Raw genomic sequence first — 20,952 nt, 5'->3', positions numbered from 1 at the left:
TTGTACGAGAATCACTAAATTTGGTACACAGGGGTTTTATGACATGTGGAATCTCAGTGTTACGTTTTTTAGCGAGAAATCCCCTTAAGACACTTTTTTGTGGCCCCCCTTGTCTTTGGATCCAGGGAAATTTGATCGCAAATCTGATTTTTTTTTAATTATTAGCTAGAAAGCCATTGAATTTAGAAACTTTTTTGTCTCTTGATATTAGTTTCGTAAAACGCAATGTTTTTGAGGAAAATGGCGAATCACGTTATGCATTTGAACACATTTTGACATTTTTCTCGAAAACATTGCATGTTACGAAAAAAGTATAGAAGAGAAAAAGTTTCTAAATTTAATGGCTTTCTAGTGGACTGATAATTTTTAAGAAATTTAAATATACGACCAAATTTTTTTGGCTCCAAAGACAAGGGGGGCCCACGAAAAATTGTCATAAGGGGGTTCCCCGCCAAAAATCGTAGCACCATCAGATTCCACATGTCATAAAACCCCTGTGTACCAAATTTAGTGATTCTCATATAATAGGGTTCCGAGATATGAATTTCGGGACACCCTGTATTTTTGTTTCGGGAATTTACCCGTGAATTTTGATCCATTACCTCTGTATCCTTATAAGGTAAAAAGTGCTGTTATAAGAAGGCAACGATGTGTCACTTTTTGTTTAAATAAAATTATTTATAAGAGAACCCGGCCCTCGGCCAACCTCTAAGATTTCTGATCTCTACTTGTGACGATCTGTTGCGATTTTTTTTTTTTTGTTTTAAGACTATTAATAATCTGTCAATTTCATGAACTTATATAGGTTAAATTCGACAAAAGGAAAGCCAAAATTTTCAGTTTTTCGTGGATAATTTATTAAAAGATTTTTTATACGTCTCATTTTCCAACAGTTCGTACTAAATCTTTGTACACGTCAGTTCTCAGGAGGCCGTGGCCACACCATCTCAGAGCATCGCTGGAGAAGTGCACGCTGACCAGTACCGATTTAAACTTATTAGGGCATCGTATTCACGAAGAAAACATAGTTCCCCAAGAAAAACACGTGCACGGTATCGGAAGATTCCCGGAGTCCAGGACGTACCACCAACTCCAAAATTCCTTGGGAACCTTGAATTGGTTTCGCAAATATACAAACCCACAATCAGATCAATGGAGTATGGTAATGTTAGCAGTGACTCCAACATCCTGTCAGACATCCACGTTTTTATTCGAAGATAAACAGAGCACTGGCCGGTAACCGCGGAACAACTTCTAGATATCCTGAACCGCCATTCCAACAGAGCGTGTCACCGGAAAGACACGGCTTCCTCCCGCATAAGGACACATCAGTCTGCACACACGATGAGCTTCCGTTAGCAAGTAGTTAGACCCCAGGAACGGTCCCCGGATGTCTTAGGACAATCAGCGGTAGTGATCACTGGTTGAGGCCCGAGTAAGTGAACCACGCAATGCTACCTAGAAGCGGTTCCGTCAGGACTATATCTGCTATGGAAATGCAGAATTTCTGGTAATGGCTCACAGAACACAACCACCATACCCACCTGGAGACGCACAACAAGATAGGGACGAAACATTTAATAATATTGGAAAAGAAAGGCAAACCAGATAGGAGAATACATAAATAAATGCCTCATCTGTGGAACCAGGTCGGTTCCAGGAACCGGCACAAACCCATGCGCATCGGACTTGGGTGCCGTTCCGTTAAGCATTGAGCTACTTGGCTCCTGACCGTTTCCGATCTTCACCGACCATCAGCGTTTCTATGTACCAGAGGCTATTTAGATTATTAACCTACAAGGGGAGGAAAATTTTTATTGTGGTTTTTGAAGTGCTTAAGAGCAACTGGATAATATTACATATAGTTAAAAATAGTTTTATTTTTATTATTTACAATATTGATATGTAATATCGATTTATTAAAAATATCATTTGTACAATTTTGCTAAATTTGAATATTTTAATAAAAAGAACTGTATTATATGAATTTTTAAGACAACAGTTTTATCAAAATATCCTGATTATTTTAGCTATTCATTGTTTATGTTCTCCAATATCATACGTGGAATGAATGAATATGCATCTAATAACAGTTATGTTACAATAAAACTATGAATATACCTTTTTTTAATAGAACATATGGCAACATGTCAACAATATTTGAGTGCGGAAATGTGGTAAAAGAAAATGATTACGCGAGTTATTTACAAGTAAAATTTAAAAATAATTATAGTTTTACGAGTTACAACACGATTGTCCACTATATAAACACTGAAACAATTGTAAACGTGAAATCTTCCAGCAATGGGCCCTCATTTTTTCAAAGGGCTATGTGCCAGACACATGAATATATCTTAATATCAAATTATTCACTGTCGGTATAAACAGTTGACTTAATATCTTTTTCCATTTCACGTATATTCTCGACAATATCGAAATGTGCATATTCCTGTTTATCACTTTGGAATATTTGCCTACGTTTAATACAAAGATAAATCACAGAAGGAATTGTAACAACAATAACTAAAATATACGTCATAGTGAACATCCTGTAATACCATTTCTCAGATAAAACTTCAGTCATTATATGTATAGGATAACAGTACGATTCACTAGACGAAGCGTGTACAATTTTAGCATCCGTGTAACACTCCGTGCAATGATAGTCCATTGATCCTCTACAATTTTTGCACGTATAATGGCATGGCAAACAGGTCTGGTTTCTTGCTAAATCTAGTTCTTCTTCATTTTCGGAATAATCTAAAATGCTGTTGTAATATTTTTCATGGCATTCCTGTAGACAGCTTCCTTGGTGCAGGTAATAATTTGGAAGGCATTCTGAAATCAGTAAATTATTAATATATTTAAATTTATTATACGAGGCTATCGTATAGAAAAGAATACTAATAACACCGAAACATTTAAAAGACGGTATGGCATTTTCATAAATTAAAACCACTTAAATGAGGCAACCTAGATCAGAAATTGGCGTGATTCTCTAATATCTCAAAACGGTAAATTTCTATTTAATTTTGATTTACCTCTACTATTCATGTGATAATTTTAACCGAAAATTCTGTTACCATAAAAATTTCAATTTGTTTTGCTAAATTATTTTATTTAATAAGTTTCATTCCAGGGGTCAAATAAAAAATGTTTGATTTTGGTTATTTCACTGTAAAACCATCTTTGGATGAAAAGCATATTAATATATTACAAGCTTAAAATGCAGCCAATGTACATGTTGAATTTTGTATTTTGCCAAGCAGCTTTGTTAAATTCCAACACTACTTTCCATTTATTTAGAAAATAACTAGAAATTTTAGGCGTTACATATACATTGTAAATTTATAACACCCACGGGCAAAATAAAAAATTCACTTAAAAGTAACGACTAATGGAAATTAAATAAAATGAGCATAAAAGAACCACAAATCTGACAACAATTTTAGCACAACCAAAAAATCTAAAGACGTGCATAGATAAAAGTATCTTCCGTTCTTGTAACTTACCTAGAGTTGGTTAGTCGTTACGTTTGGGTGCTTCTCTCCAACGCAAATCTGTTAGCTGCGTAGATTCTTTATCTGCTACTATACTACGTAATCATTATAACAAGCTAAGTGCAATTGCGGGTACAAAAAATTTAAGATGTCTTGTTTTGCCACAATTTATTTTGTATAGATTACAAACAGTTGTACATATATATATAATAACAACATATTGTAGTTAATTAGCAAATCCACTGAAAGGTGTTAAATTAAAAGGTGATTTACAAAAATTTATAATTGTCAATAGACTTGCTAAATACTAGGCCATCGGATTGGAGATTTATTAAAAAACATATGAGATTTAAATAAATATATGAGCAATAAATACACAAACACTTATTACATACACACTTATCCAAACACATTCACATTCACACGTTTGAGCCGTTACTAATACATTAGGAATATGCATTTTAAATAAAAATTATACCATAATATTTTTTCTGCAACCAAGGGACATTTTACATGCAATTTTAACGAAAAGTTTGCTTTATACTTTTTTTATTTCTTATCCTTTAACGGAAAATAATAATTGCCTATATCAATCGAGAAAACCTTGAAATAATTAACTATGCAAATTTAATATACCTATTAAAAAGAAAAATTGTAGCTGGTTTATTTTATTGATAAACATCACATGAAAAGTAGTCCTTTTTTATGTAAAATGCGTAAACCTGAATGTACTAGCTAAGGCGTATTAATAAATCTACTTAAAATTACGTGTCATCTCCCAGTTTGAATATTTCTTAAAATTAATGGTTAACATATTCTCAGGAACCACTTTTCAATAATCAATAACATAAAATAAGTCTTTTAAGTTATGTACAAAAAAACAATCACAGTAAAGATGCATTACTAAAATTAATAGGATCTAAACACAGTACAAAAGGTGGCATTTTTTTGTCTAAGAGTATTGGTACATTGGGTAATTGCACTTATATTGTAACTCTAAAAATTACTGTCCTACCAAGATTTTTCTTTTTTCGTCTGGTAAAACTGTAATTTGACATCTTTAATAATTTGGCACAATTATTTTAATATTATAAAAATCGCTATCAATTCTTCAATGTAAAAAAAATCGGATATATCTATATGTATATATATATGTATATATAATAATTTATACCCAAATCAGCAAATAGCCAATCAAACTTAATAACAGAAACTCCCTACAGAAGCGTTTTCATATCAAGGAAATTTTTTTCTGGCGTAAATACTAAGAAAAGTATAATAATACGTTAATATTTCCCTAGTTTCAACAAAAGGCACATTTTATTACTCAAACTATTTGATAAACTTAGTTTTATTGCTATTTAAAATAAAATGAAACATACCCGCATAATATTTGGAGTTACTAGTTATTAATATTGACCTAGCGTGAGCATTTTAATTATTGCAGTTTTCTTTTTAATTTTTTCTTTTGGAATAACCACTAATGTGCTAATAATATAGTTTTATAAAATATGATTTTAAGTAGATGGCAGTGAAGTATTTTATTATACTTCTGTCATTTAATACTATCCATAAAAACAATTAAGACAATATCAATAAAAATAAAGTTCTGAATATTTAACAAAAGCAGCATTTTAAGTAACTATTATCAGGTACAGTAACGAAAATAAAATTTTGACAGTTAAGTAAACAGCCTCGTTTTCAAATTTATTTTTGTCAATATTCAAGATGAATTAATCACACCCTAACACTAATCGAGTGTCATAGCTGAAAACAGCATGACGTGAAATATATATCATGGCAACTATTAACAATCAGGAGAGTCGATGGGAAGACGCGGAAAATGTTTAAGGAGGGGGAAAAACCATAAACGATCAGTTAAAATCTCAACATCCTATCATTCATTTTCTTCTTTAACAGTTTCATAAAATAATCACATTTAACTGAATGGTTCTAAAAAGCAACCATTCCCAGCCAGGATCATCAATAAAAAAAATCGTTATTATTAAGAGGAAGACCAAAAAGGTTAGTTATTTTTATGTTTCCGTACTGGGGCTAAAAATTGTTAAATTGCAAAACGAGGCTGCTTCAGTCAAATTTCCCAGTACTGTACATTTGTCGTAATAAAAAAATTGACTATAGAAACCTAAACAACAAATACTTAAATTCAACTTTAAATTAGACAGTACATACTTGTATAAATTGGGAATTTAAAAAAATAAATATATAAAAAAATCTAACTACTTCAAGAAGCATATATTGAAATCTGTACAGCCATTTGTATATTATACATAGATTTGTTCTTAAAGAAACTGATAAATTTATTAATTGTACTATTACAAAGATTCTCTTTTTATATGGAATATTCTGTATGTATTTTGTATAACTGTGAAAATTGTTGTCAGAATTTTGTTGGTTTAGTATTACTACTTTGTAATTATAATTTGCTTCCAATATTTTTCTGATTTCTGTGTGTAATTTTGTAAAATTAGTTACGATATCTTGATTTGAAGCACAAGTTATAATAAATAAAAATGAACCATAAATGGGTATTAGTAACATAGACAAAACATCGTGAATGCTGAAAAAATGAAAGTACAATATTGATATAAAACATAACAAACCTAAACATAAATTGCCTTTTTTTTTCGCACAACCTGATGTACTTTTTTCTTTTTCTTCCACTTCTAGAGTGTCCTTTCGGTTCTGAAATATTGCGAAGACAATTAATATCACTTTACTATCTTAGATACTCTGGGCGTCTACCGCAACTGATTTACTAATATACTATTTTAAAACTATTAAAATTACTTACCTCCGCCCCTCCTTTCCAGTTTGATGAAGTATCATCAATGGAATTGTGAGAAATTTCTTCGTTGTATATTTCTGAAAGTGTAGTCGTCTTTCCACTCTGTCGGAGGTCATAAACAGGCGGAGTAGAAGTACCATATAAAGTCAATTGCCAAGCCTTAACTTCACCTACAAAATAACAAAAATATTACACACTTTGCACACGCTTCAGGAAGAGAAGGATCATTTTACAAAATTTTTTTTTTGAGAAATGCAATTAAAATACCAAGTAAATATTTTACATGACCAATAGGATTTTATTGATAAATTATTGAATGATAAAAAGAAATATTATTTTTTTCTTACTATGTACATACTTGGTAGAGTAAAATACTTAATTCATTGAATGATTGATAATATTTTATGCATATAACTACTTATAAAGCCAAGCCAACAAAAAATATAAGAAAAATTTGTTTCACAAATTAGACATAACGATTAAAATAACAACTATATTATTGTTATTAGTAAAAAAACTACTGAAAAAAAAAATAATAAAGGCAAACAAAAATTCAAAACCAGGCATGCATTCAGTTACCAAGTTGTCCTTTTTGTAAAGTTGTAGTTTTTGCGGGAGTAGGCGGTTCAGTAGACTTTGGAACAAGTTTCACATTTCTATTAGAGTTAATATCGCGGCTTTTTTCTTTTAATTTCTGCGATTTTTTAATAAAATTATAGTTTTTGGTGGCATCCCTAGAAGGAATCATTACCGGGTAGGTTATTGTAATATTTTTCACAAATTTTAAGTACTGCTTAACACTATCTTGATCTAACTTTAGTTTGGAATTAGGGTTTGAGTTAGACACGGCATAAAAGTATGGTGATACATCCGTGGTAGGATGTGTAATTTTTTTATTTTTTACGACATTTGTACCGTTAGAATTATCTTTTGACGCAAACTTTGTTTTTGATTTATTCTGTGATTTAGGAATTTTAGTTGGTACAAACATTTTCTGTATATTTTTATTTTTAGTTTTTTTGTTACTCTTCTTTTTCGTAATGTTATATCTAGTTTTATTAAATTTATTAGTATCACTATTGTTAGGCAAACTGGGGAGGAAATGCTTGGTTCCATAGAGAACCAGTGCCCAATTTTGTAACGTAGCTCTCCCTAAAAAGCAGCAGTGTTAGTAATAGCTGTTTTGTTAGTAATAAGAAAAAATTTACACCAAGTCCGTACTCACCCAAAAGTCGACCATCGTTATGTATCTCCAACTGCCAAGTCCCGAACGGTGACTCGCCCCAAGAATGGACAGACATAAAGGGCCAGAAATTAAAGCCCGATCTTGAATTATCATGCGCTCTATGAGCTAATAGCGTAACTCTTGTGCCCATCGGTGATGTTAACTGGATATTTAAATCACCTCGCCTTTGTGAAAATATCGTTAATTTAGCCTGAACGTGTTCTAAAACCTCAACTCCTTCACACTCACTAACTTGCAACTGTAAAACTACTACACTTTTTGCGGGGATTGGCCTGTGGAGAAAACGAGCGTTATGTTTATTTTAAACAAAGTCCAGCCGGTATAATTTATATCAAAGTGAACTTACTTGAGAACATGAGGGGCGGTTATTTCACATTTACGCTGTTCGGGAACAGTCACCCAATTTTTAGCGAGTTGGACCATAGCATAGGCATCCATTAGACCATATCCGAAGCTATGTGAAACGTTTCTACCTACTCCGTTAGTCTGCCAATCTGCGGCAATTAAATTCTGCGGCCTAGCAGTACGTACAACTATATGTTGCATATCCCTCCAAGTTAAATTGGGGTTTGCTTCTAAAGCTAAAGCACATATTCCGGCTGCGAGAGGTGCTGATGCACTTGTACCTGTGTGGCTGCTTGTACAAGAATGCCTTAAGTCAGTCGTAACAACTTGTCTTTCGCCTACAGACCCGCTGCTATAAGTCGAAGCCAATGTAGAGCTACACGCTTCACTATACCACGGCACATGTCCATGTTCCGTAGCGCTTGATATCGACAAGCTATAAATGGAATTCGTATAGCCGTCACAGTTGCAATTATCGTGATCTCTACCACCGTTTCCTGAAGCCCAGACAAATATCGATCCCTTTCCGTTACGCCCCTACAATAATAGATATATTTATCAATAACTATTAATTAAGTTTAATTAAAAAGATTCTACCTTACTGACTCCCTCTATAAAAGCCCTTGTTGCCAATTCTCCGGGTCCATCTACTGTTTTACCATCATCGTCAGGACCCCACGATGCGCTATATATGTCTATGTGATGCGGATTTAGACTTAGCGATCTCGCTTCCACGGCATCCGTAACATCCCCGTCTAACATTCTAACTCCTCCTACTTGAGCTCCATGGGCCACACCGAGCGCGCATACGGAATTGTTACTCGTCGCAGCAACTTCCCCCGCACATCTAGTGCCGTGCCTGTTTGAGTCGATCATGTCATATCGGGGACTGGGATCCGAGTCTTGGCCATTAACATCATAGGATGCCATGGGATCCTTAAAAGGATAAAATACATAAAAATATATTTACACATTAATAAAAAAAAAAATCCTTACATAGTTTTGTAATAAATCAGGGTGATCCTTTTCCAGACCGTCATCTAATATTGTAACTACTGCTCCTTTGCCTGTGATACCCTCCATCCATGCTGGTATAACATTCATATCCAGGCCATTACCTCTATTCTATAAATAGTGGAAAATTTAATAATGGTGGTATAAACAAACACATGAGACTCACCAAATACCACATCGATGGCCATTGAGGATCGGAATCTTGCAACTTTAAATCTCTTTTAACTCTCCTTTTAGCTTTCTGTTGCTGAGCCCATTTAACTCTCGCATCAACAGCAAGCCTCGCCTTCTTTTCCGAATTAGGTTTTAAAGATCGTTTAGCTACACCGCTATGTGAAAAATGGTAATGATCTTCAAATATCTGTAACAGAAAATAATATTCACGAATGAATAACAAACTGCTTACTTATATTTATGATTTACAAAACCCCCCCCCCATAAAAAAATATGACTACGGCTATGTAGCAAGTTTCTCAAGTATGGTTAAAATTCGATAGATGGCACTATAAGCAGGCCGTTCGTGTTGTCTTTCCCTTTTCCCATTTCTCATGTTTCGTGTCAAAATGTGTGACAGTGTGAATGCGAACAGAATCGCGATCTAATAATAATTAGACTCTAATTAAGGTGAAGATGATACGACATATTCTATTTTTTTATTATTATTTTTTTAACCGAACGTACAGTAAAATCGTTTGATTCGAATTATCAGTCTGCCTCACAAACCAATCGAAAGTTAATATAAAACTTGTTCCACTAAGAACATTTCTTGCTTTTAAGCAGTCACGAACTGATGAACAACCGGACACAGTCGAACGAATAAAACAAATTTAAAATTAAAAGACATTGTTATTGCCGTAGGAAATTTATCAAACCTAAATTACGTTGGTTTGACAATAATAATAAATACGGCCGGAAATTTCTCATTTACTACACAATTATTAAAATCTATCATTGTGTACGTATACATATTTAATCAAAGGTAGGAACCTTACCGATACACAAGATTTGTGTAAGATAAAAAAAACTGACGTCTAATTTTCGCGTGTGCATAATTTTCAAATTTTTTTTATTTGACCGGATGTTAACGATTTCTTTTCGATCGGAACGTACTGGAATGCAAACCATGACTTATCTCCAAAACAACAAAAATAACTCTTTTATGTTCCTGACTGAAAATGAAATAACTGTAAATTAAGTTATGAATCGATTGAAGACCATGCTTCGCATTTTATATCAGCTCATTTATCAGCACTGCAATTGAACGAATAATAGGTAGTACCTCTGTACCAGTGAACTAACTAAATATATATATATATATTTATTTATTTAAACCAGATCCCATTTACGATCGAATAAAATTATTTCATTAAATTAAATATTTAATAATTGCTGATAAGTAATAACTGACATTCAGAAAAATATATACATATTCAAATCTGGGAATATTTAGATAAAGTAAATAGAAAAGTATTTCTCGAAATATTCTTGAAAATATTCGCATGTTGATTATGGCTATAAGAAAATAATTGCCACGCTTAGTGTAATCAAATGCAAACAAGTTGTATGACGAGTACAATATATCGGAAACAAGTAAATTATGTTTAATTTAAAAATAAATTGTAACGATTAAGCATAGCAATTACCCCATAATCTATAACACATTAAACATGCATTTTGGCACAATTTACTCTATTATGTGATGTATTCTGAAAATTTAATTTTCTGGGAATCCACTAAAACATCCATGAATCGATAGATTCTTTTATTCCCACGCAACTAATTCCAACTTACTATAATAAATACTAAATTACAGAATGAAATAGTATTTGAGTATTAATACTTAGGTACGGCAAACATTTTGATTCCAGTGAAAAATGTGCGCCGGATATTTTACTTGTAACGGTTACAGGAACCTATAAAATTATATTACGTGTTTGGCACCAGAATTGTATTATATTCTAGTGAATCAAATGTAGCACACGGCATATTTTATTATTTTATGAAAAGTAATATAACTTGATACCATTCTGATACACTTAAAAAATTTATGTGCATCACATTAACTGTTATTATTCCTAGACAAACATACCCGTCTCCATTCGCTTGGAAGTGTTGTTAGTGCTGGGTCATTATTAATTTATAAGTGCTAATTACAAATATAAATTTGACGCAAAGACACACTAAATGTGTATATAAATGTTATTACCGAAGCAACGTAACTGAACAAGCAATTAGACCAATTATTTAGTAACGTAAGTGTTACATTTCAAAATCACTGGTCTAGTCCATGATATTCCTACGGAATATAAATTTACTTTAAGTTTTAATATTCTGTAGAGAACGAAATAAGCGCAAACCAACTACCCTTGCGCATTTTGCGAATTGATATGTATGTTTGCTCAAGCCAAGCGACAAATTTTCATTTGTAAATAGCTAGGCAACCCCATTCGAAGTCACTGCTGTGTAAGCTAAATTGCCAATATCGAGGGGAGAAATAGAAATTAAAATCAAGTGACCAATGACGTCTGCCAAAATAATGATGCTTTAACTGCCAAATACATATTCAATATTTTAAATAAAGCTTGCCCTAATTTTAACAAAATAATATTACGAATCATCTTTTGTTTCTCAGTTACCTAGAAACGAACACACAGTTATGTGTAAGTATGATTCAAAATCATTACCAAGACAATATATACAAAACTACTTTTTTTCTAACATTCTTAACTAAATGATTGGAAACATCTACAATAATAAAACACGAGTGTTTAAAACACGACGCCGCTGTGCTGAATGGAACAGTACTTTGAATGCTTTTATTGTTTACTATGTTTTCCAGAATATAAATATTTTTATAATGACTCCATCATTTTTAATTAAAATGTGATACTTTGCGCAATCAAAAAACATTCATTCTGTTATTTTATCGAGTAAAACTACCATTAGTCATCATTCAAACAATTTTTTCCTTAATTTCGTTTTACTAAGAAAAATAAAGAGGTGAAATTTGCATCATCGTCAACATCAGTTTTTTATCAGTATTACTGGGACTTTTTCATATAAGAAATTTCCCAGATATATATTGGGGGTTTGCAATAGAATGCCGTCATTTAAAAAATTTCTTTGCATTTCGCCCCACATTGCTTGAAAATTTCCCTTAGATCTTGATGATATTTACCTTTAAACTTTCTCAAAACAAGCTTATGAAAGCTTATGTTCATTAAAATATATAAAATTTCTTTTAAAAAAACAGTTCCAACTTTCTTTAATAAAAAAGGTCCTTTGATTTGTGTCCGTCTACTTCGTCTTTAATAAAATGAGTTTAAGCCGCTTCGTGATGATTTTTGTTTATTAAAAGTTTTGTCGCACGGAAGATAAACCATGTAAGGCGGCCAGAGGTAAATTTTCCGATCATTTATCTTATCTGAGCCAGGGAAACTTGCTTCGTTTAAACAAGATGGCCCCGTAAAAGAAAATAGCAGATCGGACGTGTACCCATTGAAATATTAAAGAAGTTTGAGAAATTAGGTTCCAGGTTTTGTATTTTTTTTTTAATAATTTTATTATACTTGACAAGGTACCATACTTATTTGATTTTAATAAATAGAAACATGAACGTGAACTCAATCGCAAAAAATACGGCCATAAAAAAATCACATATTAAGCGTATTACAAAATTGTTGGGATAAACAAGTAAAATTTCATTATGGAATTATGTAACAAATTCCTTTTGACTCCAGATTACAAGAGGAATACTTTCCAGACATTCCGGAGTTCTCCAAATTGTTAAATATGAAATTTAGGAGATAATGTGTAAACACGGTATCCGAGATGGTTTTTGGGTGAGGCTGATACATATATCTGAAATCACTGAATATTATAAAAAATATGTATCTAGAAATGTCTTACACATTCAAATTTTAAAAAAGTAAATAAAACAGTAAATTATCTACTTATTTAAAATATATCAGTTCTTATTAAAATTTTATGGAAATTAAAGTACAGGGTTATTGATTACAGGTGTTCTTTAAACTCATTGGAAATTATTACGATTTCAAGGAAAGTAACAATCTCCATCCTTTTTTTTGCAAAAGCAAGTACTCACCAGTCCATGATTAATAAATCCGTGGTCTCTAGCAACTTCGTCGGCTATTTTAGATCCACCTTCTATTTGCACAGCCCATTGTTGCGTGTAATGCGCTTTTGTATAATGTACACCATAAACAATTATACAAACACAAAACAAATATAATTTCATCATCATCTAACGTCGGAAGACGTTTTCCTTGCGTGCTTCTTAATAGTTTGAGCTTCTTTTATCTAATACGAATATCAATTTCAAAATTACTTATAGTTACCGATGAGTATTTGAAGTAAAAACAAAATGTTTCACTCTGAAAATAAAAAAAAAACTGTGTAAGTTGTTGAAAAGGTTTAAAAGTCTATTGAATTAATTCATGTAAAAATTATTATAGATAATTTAATCGGTCCCTGAAAAAAAAAAAAACATTTATATATAAAGCTTTATCTCTTTTACGATTTTTCTTATTGAACCATCATTTCCTTCAAGTACTAATACCTTTGGACTCTCCAGTGACCCTAACAGAAAGTATAGAAACGATAATATTATTAATGATATCGTAAATTCAGCGGTAATTTAAATAAATACAATATTACAATAAATACTAGAATTTTGACGAGAGGATAACTGACATTGAAACATGTTAAAAAAGTGACTAACATATTTATTATTCTAGCAGCATTGCACAAGTTGGTTTAAGTTTTACGTAGAGATTTTAATTAAAATCGTAATGAGTCATTAGTGTCTCTGAACTGATTCATCTGACAGACAAACCAACTGAAATTGTTAAAAAGTCAAGGCAAAATACTGTTAAAACGTACCGTCAACCGAAGCCGTTCTTGCGGAAGAACTAGCTACATATTATAAGTAAAATTAATGGCATTCTACCATATATACACATGAATTTAGTAGGGCAAATTAATTGTGTTGAATAATTATTTCTCAGCAAATAAATTGCAACCAGAAGGCGAATAGTAAATAAAGATAAATATGCGGTTTAACAATAGTGCAATACTATCATTATTTAAAAAGTCAAACTAGGGTCATTTAGGATAATGAACTATTGCAATAATCTGCACATGGATGACAATAAAGCATATTTTCGATTAGATGAAACTGAAAGAAAGTGAGTCATCAGATTAATATACCCAACAATAGCTTAATATCTCCTACAATCTAATTATGTTTAAATAAGCTTAATTGATATAAAAGAATCCTTTACAACCTTCACTTCGTATAACACTTTGCGCTTAGCGTTTCCTGTTTCTTATATTTTTTTATAGATGCCTATTTATTTATATTCTTGTTATATACGATTTTATTTATCAGTTTACGCATGTTTTGATTCCAGTTTATACATAAGTAAACTAATATCTACTTCTAGCAACTTGTAACTATTTTATTATTATTTTTTTCGATCATTAGGTTATCTCAACGGTTTAGAATCCAGCTACTGATAATTGCAAATTTATTTGACCATTCATCACTTTCTTTAGAATTTATTATATCAAATTATTAATAAAAATAGGTGATCACTATTATCAGTCGATGAATACAATAAAAATTGGTTAGTTTTAAAACAAGATGTTAAATATTATCTACCCATACCTACGCCACTGTTAAGAAGTTGTATTCCCCTCATATATATTAGAATATCGGTGCAAAATTAAAAAAATAATAATCCTCTACTGGGTGTAAAGTGAAGTGAAGAAAAAGTGATTTAAAAATTTACACTTGTTCCTATTCTTCAAAAGGTGTACCTCAGATTACCTCAACTTACTTAGGTTATTGAACCTTCCTCAGCTGATTTTGCTTTCTTAAACTCGGCACTGACTAGGTTAATAACTTGAATCAGGTCATTCATCTTTTTTCGGCTGATATTCGTAATTGCAATTGTCATTCCTTTTAATGTTAATTCAATATTGTATATTTTTTATATATTCTATTAATAAAACCTGTAATTCTTAATTAATTGTTGTGTGAATATACACTTCAATGTTCCTATACGCGAGTAAAATTAGTAATTAAATTACAAGATAGTTTATCTACGGTAATCCAAGTATTTATGTTGGGACACATCGTATCTTAGTTAGTTCGTCATTTCCTCTTTGATATTTGATATCTTGAAAATTAATCACTTTTCCACATATACATACATGAGAATCCTCAATGACGTACTATGTTAAATGTGAATCATCAAAAGGCATTTTAAAATTACTATAAAATTCGGGGATCGGGGGAATAATAATTAAATTCCGCGCTCTTAAATTATACATTTCGGAGTTGATAAAAATCGCGAAGCAGCAGCATTTACGAAATAAATTTTAACCAGTTAGCAAGTTGTAATCGTTATAATTTCATTAAAACTCGATGTGGAATTTCTGCTTTGATTCGAGTCGAGGATTCAGGCTTATAAGAGATAAGGTACCCTTAGGAGTAGCATTAAAAAAAAAAACAAAGACAACGTTTTACTATGTCCTCAATTATTTAATTTATAAATGAGCGTAAGTATATGAAAATATACGATCAAAAGTATTGCTAACTTTAAAACTGTTAACGCCACCAGATAGCTAAGGAATACTGTACATAAAAATATTTCCATATCCAATTACTGATATAAGTAGGTATTACAAAAAATATATATGTAAATGAATATGTGTAATGCATAGTTCCTTTCCATGATGTGCGCAATTAATTTATATTCGTATAATGAGATAAAATTTATATATTAAATTAGTAAACATTCTTCTACGTCAGAAAGAAATCATTTAAATTCATTCCTCTAGATTTAATTACCATATTACACATGTTGTTTTGCTAGAGCTTATCAATTAAATGGTACAGAGCGGCAATGAGAAGTGAGTCACGGCGACGGCTAATCTCAGATAATGTACAAGTACTATCTTGAGTAAACATTTTCTTCATACAAAATTAATTTTCTAATCTAAGTTATTTCACACAGAAATATTTCACAAATAGATTAATGTAACCTCAAATTATTTTAACTAATTTATTATACAAATACACAGCGCATCTTACATTTCCGGCATTGATCATTACGGATGTACTGAATACAACTTATCAGAGATTTTATTCCCCGAAATACTAACAATATCCACTTCATAACAATAACTCACAGCTCCCCTTTTAATCTTTCATATGACTATTGCTGGTAGCTGACAATCAGTCATAGGCACACAATATTATGAGTTTGTTCCATTGAAAAAATAGAACCTTCTACAAAGTAATTGGAAAAAAAATACAAAAGGAGAGCCTGTACAGATGAAGCAAGACGATACAGTTTTTCTTAGGATTCCCCTATTTCCTATTTGTAAATCTCTAGCCAAAATAAAAACATGGGGAAATCCACTATTCTCTGAAGTTTTATAAAAAAAAAATAATAATAAAATAATACATGGAATTCTCGATGGAATCTGTTTTTGATGAAAACGTTTGCATTGGTTTTAACAATTTTTTGATAATTATAGTTTTGTCACATACATAAAATGCTCGCAAAAAATATTGACAATAAAAGTTCACACTGGCATTACCTCTTTGGAAACACGTTTTGATGAAAAATAAAAACAAATATCTGCATCAAGTCCAAGGGCACACAAAAGGAACAGTTACAGGATGTTTGTAACAGGCAACCAGTTTTAAATTTGTTTGTTTGGTTGAAGTGACTATGAATTAATTATTTTTTTTGCGCTTGATTAAGTCATTGCCAACTGGTAAAAGATATCTACTTAACTCAAAATTTGCAGAACTGCAAACGATTGGTAAATACTGTCGGCTTCATGTTATTGTGTAATTGTGTTATTTAAACGACCGTTATTTAAGTTGAAATACGTGGCAATGTTTATATACAAAAACAATGTTAAATAAAAACAGCAAAAATTGTTCTCATTGTAAGTACATACATAGTTCCCCAAGGCCACAGTTAAACAAAAATGTAAGATATGTGCAGTGACTATGAAAACATAGATACAGGGTGCTGAAAATAAAAAAGAATTAGCTTTTCTAAAGTATCTCTGAAGACGTTTGATACAGAATGATGAAATTTAACTGACTTATTTATATTTTATAATTAAAGGTAAAAATCCACTGAAATGACTAACACACCTGTATTTAAATGAATAATTAAATCTAATAGGAGGATTGAATGTGAAGGCGCTGTATAAACTGTAGTGATTTATATTTGTTTGCTATAAATTTTCATAATCTCTTACAAAATTGTCCGGATATATTATCCAGCGTGGAATAATTTTCAATTTCAGTCATAAAATATTTCCCTAGCGTGCATTCACATTTTCCCTAAACTCCTCCCTTTGCTGTTTATTGTGGTTTTTAAAGCTAACCAATATAAAATAATTGTTCTAGAACAAATATTTTTCAAATGGGGAACGACTTTATTATTATTATTATTACCCCTCCTATCAACAACAGCTTTTAGACATTTTATTAATGGCAATTAAGCTAAATCGTAAAAGGAATGTATGTTTCAAAATGTCTTCGAAGAAAGTACTAAAATTTACTATTTTTAAGTCAATGCGCGACGAAAATAAAATAACTTACATGTAATGAGTTCTGTGTTTATTATTATGGCAAACCTACTTGAACAATAATAGGACTTGTATCTTTGGCACTGGAAGCTAATATGTGCCGCCAAGTAAACAGAGCTGAAAAGTATATTAAAATTCGTCAATATGTAACTAAATTTTTACGATAAAGGCATCGTTTACAAAAATGTATCGACTGTGTTTGATTTGGTAGAGAAACGTAGACACAAAAAATATGATGATCATTTCCTGAATTTTACTTTGACTACGGACCTGTTAATATTTTCGTTATACTCCGCTGAAATTAGGTTGACAGGCAAGATATAAGGATGAGGATTGGTTTAAAATACTTCGATTTCATTCAGCTGGAAGCAAATTAAATAATTACTTAGTTATACGAAATAGGTCAATTTATCTAAATGATAACATCTTTATCTGATGAATTTAAAACCTTTAAGTTTTTACATACACTCCAAATAAACCTGTGTTTATTGTGATTATTATATAGATAAATATATATTGTACTCTGATATCTTAAGATAATGTAACAGAGATAAACTAAAACTGTTCTAAATTTAACAAAGACGCAAATGCGCTAAAATGTAGAAATATACAAATAAACACACTATTAATTATAATTTATTTAATTTAAAAACGTGTTTTATACCTTTCTCAACACTTTTGAAGGTGGTTTGTGTACCACTACTTGTATCTTCTTTATTTATAATATTTGGATAAGTACCTAAGAGTATAACTTTCTCTCATACAGAATACAGTGATATAATATTTGATGAGTTTATCTTTAATAACGGCAAAGTAATAATATTACTACACCATGCTCTTTTGAGAGTATGTAATTTCATTATTTTTAGTCCAATTGAACATTCTACCCAGAAGCGCAGTTATAGCGAAAATAAAAAAAGATTATTTATAAAATTATATTTTGCCCAATATCTAGCAAAACTAGCTTAATGATCATAAAAAGCAATTTATGTAGAAACACACATACTATAATTGAATTTTACAAGTAATTTACTATAGAGCCACATTAAATAGGTTTATATTTTTATTTGGATTTTAAAATTATTAATTATCTAATAAATATGCATTTTTAATATCAACTTATATGAAATAAAATAATAACAGAACTAACAATAAGATACCTATACCTATCTATAAAGGTAGTTTTTTCGCATGTATTTATTAAACGTGGCATACTGAAAAAATGATAATGACGGCGAGTTAATCAATTATTTATATAAAATTATATAACTAAAAATAATACTGAGGTGAGCTGAGGCCACTGAAATTGTTGATACTCAACTCTAATTTTAGAGGAATTTAATGGAACTCAACATGAGTAAACTCATTTCACTATTTAGTGTTATACAAGTACACAATGACACGTGGGACATAGTATCTAGTTTAAAATACGTTCACAAATATGAGAAATGTTACAATGAATGTGTGACATGACAGCAAACTTAATTAGGTACATAAAAAAAAATCTAGGAAAAATTTTGTACAACAATGTGAAAGGTACATGACTTTAAGCAGGTAGTCCACCTACCCATAAGCTAGGTGGGTTAATTGTGCTTCCTAAATTAGGGTTATTGAATTAGTTTTAATTATTTATAATATACGTAATATATTGTAGAAAATATAAAGTACAAATATGTTAGATGTAACTATTCAATAATATTACTAGTACTGTTATTTAATAAAAAGGTTTTTTGAATTCTTTTTCAATTTAGAACCACTTTCGTAACTATCAAGAAATTTCATCGTTCAGGTACACAAAATCAAAAAAAAATACATACGGTATGCAGAATGCAGAATACCTTTAAATAAAAGCAATAATACTAATAAAGTAAAATGTACAAGATAGATGTTGGAACAGTACATAATTTGTGATTGGAGATTCATAGCATCCTTGTACTTGGAACTGGGGAAATACTTCTGAATACATAAATGACACATATTATATCACTCACCGTCTGATTATCACATAAGTCATGGTAGTATACGAGTTTACAAACTGAAATCACTAAACCTCAAATTCATCACATGTGCGAACCCACATCACTCAAACCAGAACGCTACACTCGCTACCTCTCATCTCAACCCAAACTGAAAATACGGATTTACAGGAAAGTCCTAAGTTGCACTGAGTGTGCTCGCTATCTCTACTCTCGTATTGTTACTGCGCAATGACCAAAACCAGGGCCGGCAATCTCATATGTTGAAGATCATTCGACTAATTAGTTCCTTCCTCTACCTCCACTGACGCTACAATCGCTAAATATGGGGATTTTTACTTTACACTATACACATATTTATCTGGAGTTGGTACTGCACATTTTCCATTTTGCTTCCGCTCAATTTCATTTGTATGGTGAATGTTTCTCGTTTATCCCGATTTTGTATTTAGATTTGTACATAGTCGTACGTACGTTTATTATTTTGATAATTAATAAAAATTGAGAATATTAATTAATTATTATTGTAAAACGTCGACATGGATAAAATCTACAGCTAAATAAAACTACCATGCACTTTTGCCGTAAGTTACAATAATGACGTCATTTTAATGTCTTGAAAATATATTGTAAGCACCATTTACGATTTCTACCATTTTATACTTTGATAGCAAGCAACGTGCGTTTACGGTCAAAAGTATATCTGCCTAACCAAGAGCAGAATAATATTGTATCCTACATCTCTATGTGCTTCGTAGACACCCTAATAACGATCCTACCTTACTTTAAATAGCCTTGGATTTTGTTAAAAAGTCGGTCGCACACCGACAGCTTGCCATGGATGTCGTATCAAGATCAAACAGTCTACAGCTATGCTAACTTATATGTATGTATATGCACCCAGTACTCTAGATAGGGACTATTTTTTTTTAATCATTATTAAATATAGAGATCGACTGCCAAACTAAGCATAGATAATTGATAGACAACACGGTATACATGCGGGAAGTAAGGTAATATGTTCTTTTTTTGTTAATAACTCCGATCCCCCCTCCCCCATCTAATTTCCTATTACAAACTATTTTGATTTCTAGGTATAGTTTACGTCTCAATTTATTTTTAAAACTTGCAAAACAAAACTTTTTTAAAATGTTTTGGGATTGATAAGCTTACCAAAACTTGAGAATTTTCTTTATTGATTATTAATATTATTGAATATTAATTTGAGTTGGTTGATCAGGCAAGAAATTAAAGCTGTATTCAAGATGTCTTAACATATATTTTTTATCTAGTCATTTTAAATATAAATAATTTCTTAAAGATTAACGAGATTATACAAACAATAAAATATGAAAAACCTCTATTTGCCGCCTACCAAACTACTGAAAATTATTAGCAATTAAATCTATCCTATTGTTT

General features: G+C 31.1%; 1 protein-coding gene across 1 annotated transcript; it reads right to left on the bottom strand.

Moving 5' to 3' along the window:
- Positions 1-1,935: 1,935 nt before the first annotated feature.
- LOC108906809 (furin-like protease 1) lies at positions 1,936-19,775 on the bottom strand. The gene is made up of 10 exons (XM_018710192.2): positions 19,549-19,775; positions 13,020-13,308; positions 9,081-9,275; positions 8,897-9,025; positions 8,498-8,836; positions 7,902-8,437; positions 7,535-7,827; positions 6,316-6,479; positions 6,125-6,206; positions 1,936-2,838 (listed from the first exon to the last, which is right to left on the bottom strand). Exons 2-10 carry the CDS (start codon positions 13,176-13,178, stop codon positions 2,366-2,368), a joined length of 2,370 nt encoding a protein of 789 aa, XP_018565708.1. The 5' UTR covers positions 13,179-13,308; positions 19,549-19,775; the 3' UTR covers positions 1,936-2,365.
- Between the last annotated feature and the right edge of the window lie 1,177 nt (positions 19,776-20,952).

Source organism: Anoplophora glabripennis, unplaced genomic scaffold, assembly GCF_000390285.2.
Source record: "Anoplophora glabripennis isolate ALB-LARVAE unplaced genomic scaffold, Agla_2.0 scaffold5, whole genome shotgun sequence".
Taxonomy (NCBI): domain Eukaryota; kingdom Metazoa; phylum Arthropoda; class Insecta; order Coleoptera; family Cerambycidae; genus Anoplophora; species Anoplophora glabripennis.
Note: the sequence above shows the minus strand (reverse complement) of the source record. Positions and strands in the feature narration are given on the sequence as shown.